This window comes from Dermochelys coriacea, chromosome 1 (assembly GCF_009764565.3).
Source record: "Dermochelys coriacea isolate rDerCor1 chromosome 1, rDerCor1.pri.v4, whole genome shotgun sequence".
Taxonomy (NCBI): Eukaryota; Metazoa; Chordata; order Testudines; family Dermochelyidae; genus Dermochelys; species Dermochelys coriacea.
The window spans coordinates 44,480,800-44,494,630 of NC_050068.2; the positions used below are offsets into that span (position 1 = coordinate 44,480,800).

Below are 13,831 nucleotides of genomic sequence, written 5' to 3' on the forward strand. Positions count from 1 at the left end.
AAAACCAGTCAGCATCCTCATGATTCTGCTTCCTAATCTCCATAAAGAAAAGGAGTACTTGTGGCACCTTAGAGACTAACAAATTTATTAGAGCATAAGCTTGCTCTAATAAATTTGTTAGTCTCTAAGGTGCCACAAGTACTCCTTTTCTTTTTGCGAATACAGACTAACACGGCTGCTACTCTGAAACCTAATCTCCATACAATTACAAGTGTCTTTTATGGAGAGTCAAGAAAGGAAACAGTTATTTGACCTCCATAATCTACTCTTAACTTGGCAAGATATTGGATCACTTCAGGAATATCCAAACTCTCAGTTGTCTTAACTTAAACAAGTGCCCTTTTCTTATCTTAACCATGTTCAGATACAGTTAAGACAGATCGTCACACATAATATCTTGAACACAAACTTCTCCGAAGATCTTGCTGTCTTAAGTATTCTATTTCTTACTGAAACATGAACAAATAATTAGGGTAGTTCTTGATACTGCAGCCACAGAAATTATCCTTAAAAGCAATCTTTTGACAACCAAAATATATACAGGACACACAAAACCAGACAGACAAGGTAGCCACAAACTGTCTTTTTCTACAAGGAAAAATGTCAGTTCACCCAAACCAAGCTTCTTTGGGGAAACAAATACTATGAAAGCTCATAATTTTAGGATTATGAGGCCCCACTTTCACGGTCTGTATTCTAAAGAGCTAACTTAATAAACCACATTTTAAAAAAATCAAAACAATTTTTGTGAAACTGACATGCCCACTTTTCAGAAACCCCTCACCGATCTTGACAGCAGTCTCTCTAGCACCCTCTCTCATCTTTATCAGTAGTTATGCTTGATGTTGAAACTCATCCCTGATAAAAGGGAAAAGACACTGGTCGGTTGAGCGAGGAACTAGAAGATATGGCAAGAATATCACTGGTCCCCATAACTGAGGTATGTATCTGCATTTGTTGACTGGGTTCATAAATGTGGGGATCTCATTAGGACTCCCAGCTACTAGTAGAGAAATAGATAGCAGCTATACCTATGTCAACTCTTTTATTCATCTAAAAACAGTTAGGAGGTTGCAACAGTTACTTTCAGATGTGGGCCTTGCAATGGACTGTCACTTTGAGATTAGATTATGAGGCCACCTCTTAAAATTGCAGCAGGTGCGGAATTCGGTGGTCTTTTGATTAAGCAGTATTTCTTTTAAGAAGTGCATTAAACTAGTACTCTATTATCTGCACTGGCCATTAGTTTTCATGTTGATTTTAAGATGTTGGTTTTGACCTATAAAGCCGTAAGTGGTTTGGGTGCTTACCTATCTAAGGGCTTGTCTACACTGCGTGTTGTTGACAAAACTTTTGTCTTTCACAGGTACTTTAAAAAGCCCCCCCGACCCCTACCCCATAAAAGACAAAAGTTTTGCCGACGCAAGTGGCAGCGTGACCATGGCTTTGTCGGCAGGAGTGCTCTTCTGCCGACAAAGCTAACACTGCTTGCGGGGCTGAAAGTATTTTGTCGGCAAAAGTGCCGACAAAATACCACCAGAGAGCATTCACACATGCTGACTTTTAGTGACAAGGCTGTGTCGACATAACCTTGTCGCTAAAAGCAGCGTAGTGTAGACAAGCCCTAAGAGACCACCTCTGTATATGTGACATTCTACCATATTTGTGGTCAGGGAAGATGCCAGCTACAGCCTGTTTGTCATAAGAGATGGGGGAGCTGCCATTAGCATCACAGCTCTTTGAAACTTGTCTCCACCTTTGGTCCATGACGGTCTGAGCTTATTAATCTTTCAGGCATTGTGCAAGGCTGATATTTTCACCTTGACCTGTAAGGAGATGGGAAATGGGCAAAACTGGGAAAACAGAGAGGACTATGGTGATAATTTTTTTGGGTTGGATTTAGTAGATTTTTATTATATTTACACTATTGCTTGATGATGCGGTGATTGCTGGAGTCCATTTTAAAATTCATAATAAACTGTAAAAGGTACTCTGAGCTTGGAATCAGTGCTCTTTTATTTATTGTACCTATTATGAACATTATGGTGAAACCCTTTTTCACAAGTGTTTTATTTTTGGGACGATGCAACTTATGGAAAGTTTTGAAAAATAAACAATTTTACTGTAATTTTGTTGATACTGTATCCACGTCTGAATCTCTCCACTTTTTCTAATCCCCACCCCCCACACACTCTACTAGAAAGAATATTCAGTGTCTTTGTCTATGCATTATTCTCTTTCTGCTTACTCTGCATTTGAATTCACTGTGAAATTAATTGGTTTCTGTGATCGTTTTAATATCACAAAGAAGATCATATCTTTCAAAACCTTTCACCAGAGAATCTCAGCATCCTCTAAATAAACATCAATAAGTATTAGTGAACTTCAGGAATGAGTGGAAGAGACTTGCCCAAAACTACATGTCAGAGCTATGGTACAATCAGAAACCGCAATTTAGGCCATGTCTACTCTACAAACTTTTGTCGTTTTAAGTTATGTTGGCATAAAACTGTTGTAGTATATCGCCTGTGCGCACGCATACTTGTCTTCTTGTGTGGGCAGTGCACATACTCATCAGGAGCACTTGTATCAATGCACAGTACAGTGCACCATGGGTAGATACCCCAGTGTACAACCCACCACCATCTGACACATTGCCTTTTGGAAAGTTTTGGCAATGCACGGTGGTGCAGAAACAAGTCATGCAGGGATGACTGGGAGCAAGGGATGAACTTCTCAGGGTGCAACTATCTCTATCCCATAATGTCATCAATATGCCATCATTTTCGCACCTTTTTTTTCCAAAATCCCACAAACATGAGTGGCATTCCTCGCTGTCCACCATCTCTGACAGAAGTATGGAGCTTGCACAGTTCTCCACTATTTTTATCATCATAGCAAGCACAGGGCACATAATGCTGCAGTAATTGCAGAGCTGCAAGAAGAACCAAAACAGTGGGGAACATGATTTCTTGGAGGACAGATTACTTTGGGACATAAGAACCAATTCACAGTTGTTGGTGGCATTCACAGAGCAGCTGCTGGTGGTGGAACGCTGCTTCTGGGCCCAAGAAATGGGCACTGACTGGAGGAATCGCATCATAAATGCAGGCTTGGGATGATGAACAGTGGCTGCGGAACTTTCAGATGCACAAAGCCACATTCCTGGATCTGTGCGTCAAGCTCACCCCAGCCCTCCAGCACACGGACACCAAAATGAGAGCTGCACTGACAGTGAAAAAGCAAGTGTTGATCATATTGTGGAAACTTGTGATGCCAGATTGCTACCAGTCAGCTGGAAATCAATGTGGAGCTGGAAAAATCCACTGTGGATGCCGTTGTCATGCAAGTGTACAGGGCCATTAATGGTCTCCTGCTATGCAGGACTGTGACTCTTGGCAATGTGCAGGACATTTGCAGCAAAGGGGTTCCCCAATGCAGTCCTGAACTGCAGTAGAGTGACAGACAGCACATATATCCCTATTTTGGCACCAGACCACCTTGCTACAGAGTACATCAACAGAAAGGGCTACTTTTCTGTGGTTATGCAAGCACTAGTGAATCACCGGGAACACTTCACTGACATCAGTGTTGTCTGGTCAGGTAAGGTGCAGGACACCCGTGTCTTTAAGAACACAGGACTTTTCAGAAAGATACAAGTAGGAAAGTCTTTCCCGACAGGTGGATTACCATTGGGAATGTTAAAATGTCAATAGCGATCCCACATGCAGCGTAGTTGTAGCCGTTTCGGTCCCAGGATATTAGAGAGACATGTTGAGTGAGGTAATATCTTTATTGAGCCAACTTCTATTGGTGAGAAAGAGACAAGCTTTCGATAGTGATCCTGTGCAACCCAGTATACCTGTTGCTCCCCTGGCTCATGAAGCTGTACACTGGCCACATCGACAGCACCAAGGAGAGATTCAACTACCAGCTCAGCAGGTGCAGAATGACAGTTGAATATGCTTTTGGTAGATTGAAGGGACGTTGTCATTGTTTACTCACAAAATTAGACCTCAGTGAGAAAAATATCCCAATGGTTAGTTTCCTGCTGTCTCCTGAATAATATCTGTGAAGCAAAGGAAGAAAAGTTTCCACTGGCATGGATGGAAGAGGTGGGCAGCTGTCTCCTGAGTTTGAACAGCCAGACAGAAGGGCTATTAAAAGAACTAAACGTGAGGCTAGATGTGAGGGATCACAGGCTTCAAACCCGGGCCAACAGGTCCCTAGGCAGCGCCAAGGTGACGACCAACAACCAGAAGCTCACCTGGTTAATTAGGAGAGGGTCCAGCGAAGCGTTAGCTTGCAGAGGGCCCTGCCCCCAAAATTCCCAATTGGGAGAAAACACCCAGGCCCCTGTCTGGTTGAGGGGTTCTATATAAACCAGAAAGTAACAGGAAGTTGCCTGAGCAACTAGCTGACTGGCTACTACTACAGACCCTTCTTCCCTACCTGACTCTTGCATTCCTGCTTGCTCCTGGTTTCTGTCCTCCTATTCCAGATTCCGGTCTATTTCCTGTTCCTGCTGTCCTGCCCTACACGCCAGGTCCCTGATCTTCCATCTTATCTCTGGCTCTGTCTCCAGCTCTGACCTCTGACTTGCCACCTGACACTGTCTCTGACTCTAACCTTTGGTTTGGTACCTGACACAGTCTTTGGTTTTGACCCTGGGCTTCAGCCACAAGGTCTGAGTCAGGGTCTGACCACTAGGCCTGACTGCCCACGCTCTGTTCATTGCACTATACAGCTTTGGGAAGCTTTGGAGAAAAAAAATCACCGTAATAGTGAGCCACAGTAATGCATTTTGTCGTTCTGTGCTCTACCTGGATGTGCTGTTTTGTGGCCTATTAAGAATTGTGTGGTGCTTGATCTACATGTATGAATATAACACTGTCAATGGACCTATAAATTTTGTTTGAGAGTGATCCTGTGAGTTGTGTCACACTGTGCAGTAACACGTAATTGGTTGCTTTCAGAACTACTAAGCCCTCGCCCGCATATGTGAATTAATACAGATGAGTTATGTTTCACGTAATGGAATTTTATTTAGTTAAAAAAAAAATCAGTGCAAAAATTTTAAAAAAATAAATAAAACTGTGCATGAGAAACTAATAAAAAGCATTCTGAGCATCTTTCCCAGACCTGATGAAGAGCTCTTTGTTGCTCAAAAGCTTGTCCCTTTCACCAACATAAGTTGGTCCAATAAACATTACCTCACCTTGAGGCGGCTGGATGTCTCCCTAATAAAAAATAATTTTCAGGACAAACGTTCTTAAGGGTGAAAAAAAAAATATTACAAATGTTAGGCAAAGGGCAAGAAATTTTTCTAAACAGAAAAAATGTCAGTCTTCCAAGCAACTGTGTTGCATTTTAGAAGGACTATGTCAGGTAGTAGTTTAATATACTAACTTAAATTTATAAGAAAAGAGAAAAAAGTAAAAATGGTGATATTGTTACAAGATTAATTCTGACTGGATCAAAGAAAAATACAGGTTTATCAACTATTGCTATGAATCTCTCTTATGATAGATGTTAAGAACTATACGGTCAATCTGAAATATTCTGTGTATGTCTGTATGTATGTAACCTTTACTAAGTAATGCCATTAATGTTTTTGATCTTACCATCTTTTTTCAACTTGTATGTATATTTTTTAGATATAATACTAAGTTTGAAAAGTTATGCAAAATGTATGATTGTCATTGTTTTACACACACAGCTTGATTGTCATTTTTTCACCCATCATTTCCAGTTTGTTTTGTTCCTAAAAAACAAGCTGTATTCTTTCCTTGAAATAAATCAAGATGATCAAGAGCCCAAATCAAACACTTATGCACATAAGTAACAGTACTCACATGAATATTTCCATTGAACTCAAAGTAAGTGGAGTACAACTCAGTAAAGTTATTCATAATAAGCATCCACAGAACCAGACCGAGGGGTAGGGAGGGGGGGCGCCACTGCAGGGACTTTTGAAAAAAAAAAATCATTAACAAGTTCCAAAAATGGAAATACATATTTTCTACGTACACTATACCTTTTATGTGCTTCCTGTTTACTGCGACATTCTTCACAGTAATATTTGTATTCGCTGCAGAGAGTTTCTGTATTGCTGAAATCCCTGAATATAACAGAAAGGAAAATGCAAGATGTAGAAGAAACTACTCCTTGAATTTGAAATATGTACTGATTTTTAAACAAAATAAAAATCACACCGTTTTACATCATACGTTTACATGGCTCATTTTAAATAAACAGGGACAATAAGCATGTAAAATAAACATTTAGACTATCAAATTAACCCGAGCTATTCTGCTTTACTTCCTCCATTTTCATCTTCATCAATTTATTATTAGTTAACATGGTGACAGATGAAAGACTAAAACGTATAAGCATTTGTTTGCGCATGTACCTTAAGCAGTGAGTAATTGATGTATTTTGCTCTACATCAACAGAAAGGTCTAAAAAATCTTCATCTTTGCTGCTTATCTGCAGGAAAAAAAAAGACTGATTATTAAAATAAATCTGCAATAAATTATAACCACAATTGATTGTAGTGATTAACCTCACCATTACTGACAATTTCCACTGCTAGATACCAGATCCTATCCTTGAATGAGAAAAAAAAAAAAGAGGATGCATTCACCTCAATCTTCCTGATTTAAAGTACATACTTAAGTCCTTTGGAAATCTAAGGTGTGGTAGACTTTTCCCTTCCTGAGTTAGGATCAGGACAGAAGCTTGGAAAGTGGTACCTTGGTTAGGTGAAAGGGAGACAGGGATTTTGGCAAAAACTAAGATAAGTGTTGAAGATCACCTTGTCACTAGGGAACAGCAAATACGGAGGACTAAGGGGAAGTACAAGAATTCTAATTTTCTTGGCCAACCTGATTGCTATCCAGAACTAATGTCAGAAGGCAGAACCACAAATCACCAAATGGAAAATCTTGAAGGGAAGTTTGCACAACCCTAAGGGGACTAAGTACAGTTGCCACAGAACCAGTGAGGGGCTATCTGAAAGGCAGAGGAGAAGATTCCACTGTACACCACCGCTGCAAGACTGCTGAAGATTCTGAAGTGCAGAGCCTTTAATGTAATGTAAAGGGGTCTTCAATGGAAAATCTTCTGTAGAAAATCTAAGGTGGGGGGGGTTCCAATACTTCTCTTTCTAAAAAAAGGCTCATCCTGTATCATGTGGAAAGTGCCACCTTCACCTCATTGTACCTCTTTCATTTTCTCTTTTTTGTGGGTGCAGCAGAGTAAATAATACTTCCTTATTTACCATTTCTCATAACACAGGAACCAGGGGAAGTTAATTGCAGCAGGTTTAAAACAAACAAAAGGAAGTATTTCTTCATGCAATGCACAGTCAATCTGTGTAACTCTTTGCCAGAGGATATTGCGAAGGCCAAGACTATAACAGGGTTCAAAAAAGAACTAGATAAATTCATGGAGGATAGGTCCATCGATGGCTATTAGCCAGGATTGGCAGGGATGGTGACCCTATCCTCTGTTTGCCAGAAGCTGGGAATAAGCGATAGGGAATGGTTCACTTGATGATTACCTGTTCTGTTCATTCCCTCTGGAGCACCTGGCATTGGCCACCGTCGGAAGACAGGATACTGGGCTAGATGAACCTTTGGTCTGACCCAGTATGGCCGTTCTTATGGTCAGGGCACCTGGAGATGCTTTACCACTTCAGGAGTGCCCTGTTGTGGACCAATTCAAGAGATTTAATACACTTGGGTTCTAGGCATTATTGGGCCCAAGATGGTTTCAGCATGAAGACAGAGGGATTTATACCCCTTGGGAAAGCATCAGCAGGTCTAGGCAACACCTTCCCTTGGCCAGTCTGGGGAAATTAGGATTAAAGGAGTCACAGGATGACTAGTGCTCTTTAAGACAATCAACTGCCTATCATGCTGACCAATACTGTCTCACTGTTTTCTTGTGCTCCCAGATCTGTGTGTCAGTATTCATCTGTTGTCTCTTGTCTTATACTTAGACTGTAATCTCTTTGGGGCAAAAAGAGTTTTTTTGTTCTGTGTTTGTACAACCCTAGCACAATGCTGTGCTGCTCCATAACTAGGGCTCTTAAGTGCTACAGTAATACAAAATAATAATATTATTAATATGACCAGGAAGGGAGGAAATGTATGAGCCAAAGAAAATTCCTTGGAACAGTAAGCATTCCTTTAGCTAGTGTTTCAATGTCCAGATACATTTAAAAAAAGGAGAAAGTTTGTCATGGAAATATATTGCCAACAAGTCAACAATGGAGATACACCATTTCTTAAGGATCTGCTGGAATATCTCTGCCTTTAATGACCACTCCCCTGGAAGAAACTTTATCAGCTCAGCAAGTTCACTGTGCATTTAAAGTGACCCAGATTAAATACGGCCCTACTGAAAGCAGAACTGCAAAAGAGAGACTCCCTAAGCAGGGTGTTTTTTTTCATGTCATACTGCTGATTCAAGTATGTAACTATTGGTGTGTGTGCCTCGCTTTATGAGGGTGTATTTTCCTTGAATTAAGAACACCAAGAAATGCTAACCCAATTACATTAGGTGTTTTGTGCTGTGCTGAGAAGGCATCCTTGTGTGCTCCCTATCCCAAGAAGCTCATGTCCAATGCTATGTGTATTCTGGCTGGGACACGAGGAGGAACAGTATCAGGCTGCCTCATCTCCTGCAGAATCAAGAAACCTTGAAGTATGTGGAGAAGTAGATGAGAACTCTAACCCACACTGAAGCACATGTGAATAACAGTGAAGCAACAAAGGAGTGTGAAGGGAATTATCTAACAAATATATTCCTCCTTCAAATCCATAGGATCGGCCAAGGCATATTGGCCTAGATGTCCATGACTCTAAGGTGGTACACGTTCCATAAGGATAGTTTACTCACCATGTAGTAACTACAGTTCAAGATGTGCTGTCCCTTTGTGTAGTGCACTATAAATAGTGCACTTCTGTATGCTCCATACACCCAGGACTGGACATTTTTCCTTAGCACTGTCTGCCTGATCCATATGCATGTGCCACCACTCTCCTTGCACTCTGCATTTAGGGATAAAGGAGGCTGCGAGACCACCAGCAACTTAGTTTCTTCACTACCATTAGTCCCCGGTAGGGGGAAACCAGGCAGTGGGGAATGAGGGCAGGCAGTGCACTAGTCCATTCGTCTCAAACACGTATGTGGCCCACAGAGTTATTTCCTGCCGCCCGCCATAGCTCCTCTCACCCCGCGTCCCCACACCACCAAGTGCGCCGCATCCCCGCTCCTCTGCCTACCTCCCAGCGCTTCCCGCTGCCAAACAGTTGTTTGGTGGCGCTTGGGGCTTTCTGGGAGGGAAGGGGGAGGAGCAGGACGAGGCATGCTCAGGAGAGGAGGTGGAGAAGATGCGGGGCTGGGGTGGAGATTTTGGGGAAGGGGTTGGAAGAGGCTGGGCTGGGCTGGGGCAGGGCGAGGCTGGGGGCAGAGCTGGGGGCTTTTGTATCTTTTTATGAAAAGGTGTCAGTGATGTGGCCCTCATGGTGATTTGAGTTTAAGATCCCTGATCTATGACATTTGAAGTAATTTCATCCTTTTCAGGTAAAAGATAAGAGCCCTACACACATCCAGTAAGTGCCATGCCACCTCTTCCCTGCTAGAAAGAGGTTTAGTATTAAAAATGGTAGCTGGATACTTTAGTTCATGTGAAAATCTGACACCACCTTAGGAATGAATTTCAGATGTAGTCTTACGGATACCTTGGCCTAGTGGAGAACTGTATGAGGGAGGGGCGGAGGGAGGGGAGAAGAGGGAAGGAGGTATAAGCCATGAGCACTCCCTAGCTCTTAGACTCTGACATGATAGTGACCAAAAATGCTACCTTCATGGAGATATGTAGTAGAGAGCAGGATGCCTGGGGCTTGAACAGTGACTTAGTAAGGATTGCAAAAAGAACGAGGAAGACTTGTGGCACCTTAGAGACTAACAAATTTATTTGAGCATAAGCTTTCGTGAGCTACAGCTCACTTCATCGGATGCATTTAGTGGAAAATACAGTGGGGAGATTTATATACACAGAGAATATGAAACAATGGGTGTTATCATACACACTGTAAGGAGAGTGATCACTTAAGATGAGCTATTATGAGAGGGGGGGAGGGGGGAGAGAAAACCTTTTGATAAAACAAGGTTCAAGTCCCAGGCTGGTACATGTTTTGCCACCGGAGGGAGGTCTAGAATTACACCTTTTGGGAAGTGGGCAGTGACTGGGTGGGAAAATACAGAGTAAGTGTACATCTATGCTGCACACTCTTCACGGCGGCATGTAGAATACATATACTATACCTCCCTAGCATAGGTATAAATAACAATGTAGATGGTACTGCACTACTTTGGCATATAAAAGACAGCCTGAACCCTTAAGGTATGCACCCTTTTACATGCTGAAACAGTGGCTCCCATGTTTACACTGCTATTTTTAGCAGTATAGTTTCCTCCTGCCTCCTCATTGATAGAGCTTTTCCCCATCACAGAGAGCTGCCAAAGCTCATCCCCACTGAAGGGAAACACTCGGGAAGCAAGGAGGCAGTGGGGACGCTGCTGGAGACTTTCCCTGCTACCTCTCCCTTGCCTGAGTCTTTCACCGACGCATGTAGCTATATACTACTATGTGGATGCAGCCTGCTTTTACTTGTGCATGTAGCTACACATATACAGCACGCTGTCAGCAGTATAGCCTACATGTCTACTAGCGGATGACAAGTACAGACGGCCATCAGGTGTATCCTGAGAGACCCAAATGACAGCCCTGAAGATTTTTAAGAAGAAGAGATAGTTCAGTACATGTGGATTTCAAGGAGGAAATTCCTTGTTTATTAAAACAACAAAATGCAAATCTTTTCCGTTTTGATTTGTAACATTTCCCAGTAGAGTCCCTTTCCACTGCTGCTCAGAATAGCCTGTACATCAGCTAAACTGGCCTTTTCTAACACTGACATCCAACCAAATACCATCCCCTCAGGTGAAGCATGGCTGATTTGGGTTGGTAAGTCCGTCCTTTGCCCTGGGTTAATACCCAGGGGGAAGGCAGTGAGGAGGTCAGGAGGACATGCAAAAGAATAAGGTACCAGAAATGATGGCCCCAAACTGACGCTATGAGGGTGACTCGCACCTTGTGCATTCTGATTTTCTTCAACACCTAAAATAATAAGGTAATTTGGAGGGGAACAAGTATTTCAGGGCTCCTGACCATTACATGAGAAAAACATCTCCCAAATCATCTGGCACTTATTCACATGGGACATGGAGATATGTGGATGCAAGATCCTACACCCATAACACCTCCCACAAAGTTGGGTCATGTTGTTCCCATTCAAGTTCTGTGGAGAAATGTCTGCTTATAGAATCTACCAAAATGTTTTGGATTCCTGGCAGGTGGACAGCAGTCAGGGGAATATACATGGGAATGCTATTATTCCAAGGGCAACGGATCCACACAAAAGTGAGGAGTGTGCTCCTCCTTGCTTGTTGATGTAATAGGCTGCCATTACATCCAATAACACCGAAATTAACTGGCCACAGATACGAGGGAGAATTGTTCGTAGGCTAATCCAGCTGCTCTTAGCTCCAACACACTGATGTGAAGCACAGACTCCTGAGAGGACCATACAACTCAACCAACCTGTCCCTACAAGCGTGTTCCCCAACCTAAAAGGTGTGCATCTGTGGTTATAGTCTTTGCTGACAGTGGGGAGTTGAACAGCACTACCACAAATACTTTTCCTCTGTCCTCCCACCAAGTACGGGAGGTTAAGACCCTTTTGGGAATCAGGACTAACAAGTCAAGACTGTGTTTGCCCAGAGTGTAAACAGTCCACAACCAGGCTTGCAGACATCAGAGATAAAGTTTTGCAAACAGGATGAGATAAGTATTTGTTTCCATATGACCCAATAGCACCAAGCAGGACCATATGGATGCCCCGGGACTCGTCTAGCTTCACTGAACTAGTCAGATGATGGAGAGGAAGTGGTTGTGTAGTACATATGTCCTGGTTGTAACAGGCTCCAGCCTTGCTCTGATATATTCTATCGATTGTGAGGTTTACAGGGTAGACATCTCCATGTTCATTTTAAAACCCAACCTATCAAATAATGTAGAAGCTTGCAAAAAGAAAAGGAGTACTTGTGGCACCTTAGAGACTTAAAATTTATTTGAGCATAAGCTTTCGTGAGCTACAGCTCATTTCATAGGATGCATTTGGTGGAAAATACAGTGGGGAGATTTATACACACACACCATGAAACAATGGGTTTTATCATACACACTGTAAGAAGAGTGATCACTTAAGATGAGCTATTACCAGCAAAGGGGGGGGGGAGGAGAAAACCCTTTTATGGTGATAATCAAGGTGGGCCATTTCCAGCAGTTAACAAGAACGTCTGAGGAACAGTGGGGGGTGGGGTGGGGGGGGGGAGAAATAACATGGGGAAATAGTTTTACTTTGTGTAATGACCCATCCATTCCCAGTCTCTATTCAAGCCTAAGTTAATTGTATCCAGTTTGCAAATTAGACTCCAACAAGAGACTGCTGAATTGGAATTGTTTTTGAAGTTTTTTTGTTGAAGGATAGTCACTCAGGTCTGTAATCAAGTGACTGGAGAGACTGAAATGTTCTCCGACTGGTTTTTGAATGTTATAATTCTTGATGTCTGATTTGTGTCCATTTATTCTTTTACATAGAGACTGTCCAGTTTGACCAATGTACATGGCAGAGGGGCATTGCTGACACATGATGGTATATATCACATTGGTAGATGTGCAGGTGAACGAGCCTCTGATAATGTGGCTGATGTGATTAGGCCCTATGATGGTGTCCCCTGAATAGATATGTGGACAGAGTTGGCAACGGGCTTTGTTGCAAGGATAGGTTCCTGGGTTAGTGGTTCTGTTGTGTGGTGTGTGGTTGCTGGTGAGTATTTGCTTCAGGTTGGGGGGCTGTCTGTAAGCAAGGACTGGCCTGTCTCCCAGGATCTGTGAGAGTGATGGGTCATCCTTCAGGATAGGTTGTAGATCCTTGATGATGCGTTGGAGAGGTTTTAGTTGGGGGCTGAAGATGATGACTAGTGGCGTTCTGTTATTTTCTTTGTTGGGCCTGTCCTGTAGTAGGTGACTTCTGGGTACTCTTCTGGTGGTTGCTTCTTGTGTTTCCTGGCAAGACTGTCCCTTTAGGAGCCAAATCATTTAAGTAAGGATCAACTGTCACTCCTTCATTGATGAAAGTGAGCCGCCACCACTGACAGCACTTCGATCAACGCTTTCAGCACTGTCAAGAGTACAAAGATGAGAACACTGTACCACTTTTGGCTGGCCACAAATCTCAGGAATTCCCTGGGTGCCCAATGAATGTCCATGTGAAAGTAGGCATCTTTGAAAATGAGGGCCGTAAAGAGATGGGATAATTGATGGCAGGGTCACCACTCTGAACTTTTGATGGTGTATTAATTTGTCCAATTCCCTGAGAATGGGTTTCCATCCTCCTGCCTTTTGGTGGATGAGGAAGTACCCTATGTAAAACCCCTTTCTCCTTGCTGTCAAAGGCACTAGTTCCAGTGCCCTCAGTTCAAAAAGCAACTCTACCTCTTACAGAAGACTCCTCTCATGAAAAGTGTCCCAGAAAACGGATGGAGGTTGGGGAAGGAAGCAGACTGCTGGTGTATCCTAAGGAGATAACCTCTACTACCCAGCTTTCCATTTTGAATTCTGTCCAGGCAGATAGGTAATGGGAAAGTTAGCTTTCAAAGGTAGGGGTAAAACCAGAGGGGATGTATAGATATGGAG

General features: G+C 42.6%; 1 protein-coding gene across 8 annotated transcripts in view; it reads right to left on the bottom strand.

The window, feature by feature from the left end:
- Positions 1-13,831, bottom strand: part of USP12 (ubiquitin specific peptidase 12) — a 119,336-nt gene that overhangs the window by 13,770 nt on the left and 91,735 nt on the right. For all 8 annotated transcript variants that reach the window (XM_043504331.1, XM_043504325.1, XM_038371105.2 and 5 more), the window contains 2 exons: positions 6,413-6,489; positions 6,038-6,121 (listed from right to left, as the gene is read on the bottom strand). In XM_043504331.1, the coding sequence (XP_043360266.1) occupies positions 6,038-6,121; positions 6,413-6,489 (161 nt within the window). The remainder of the gene's footprint in view (positions 1-6,037; positions 6,122-6,412; positions 6,490-13,831) is intronic.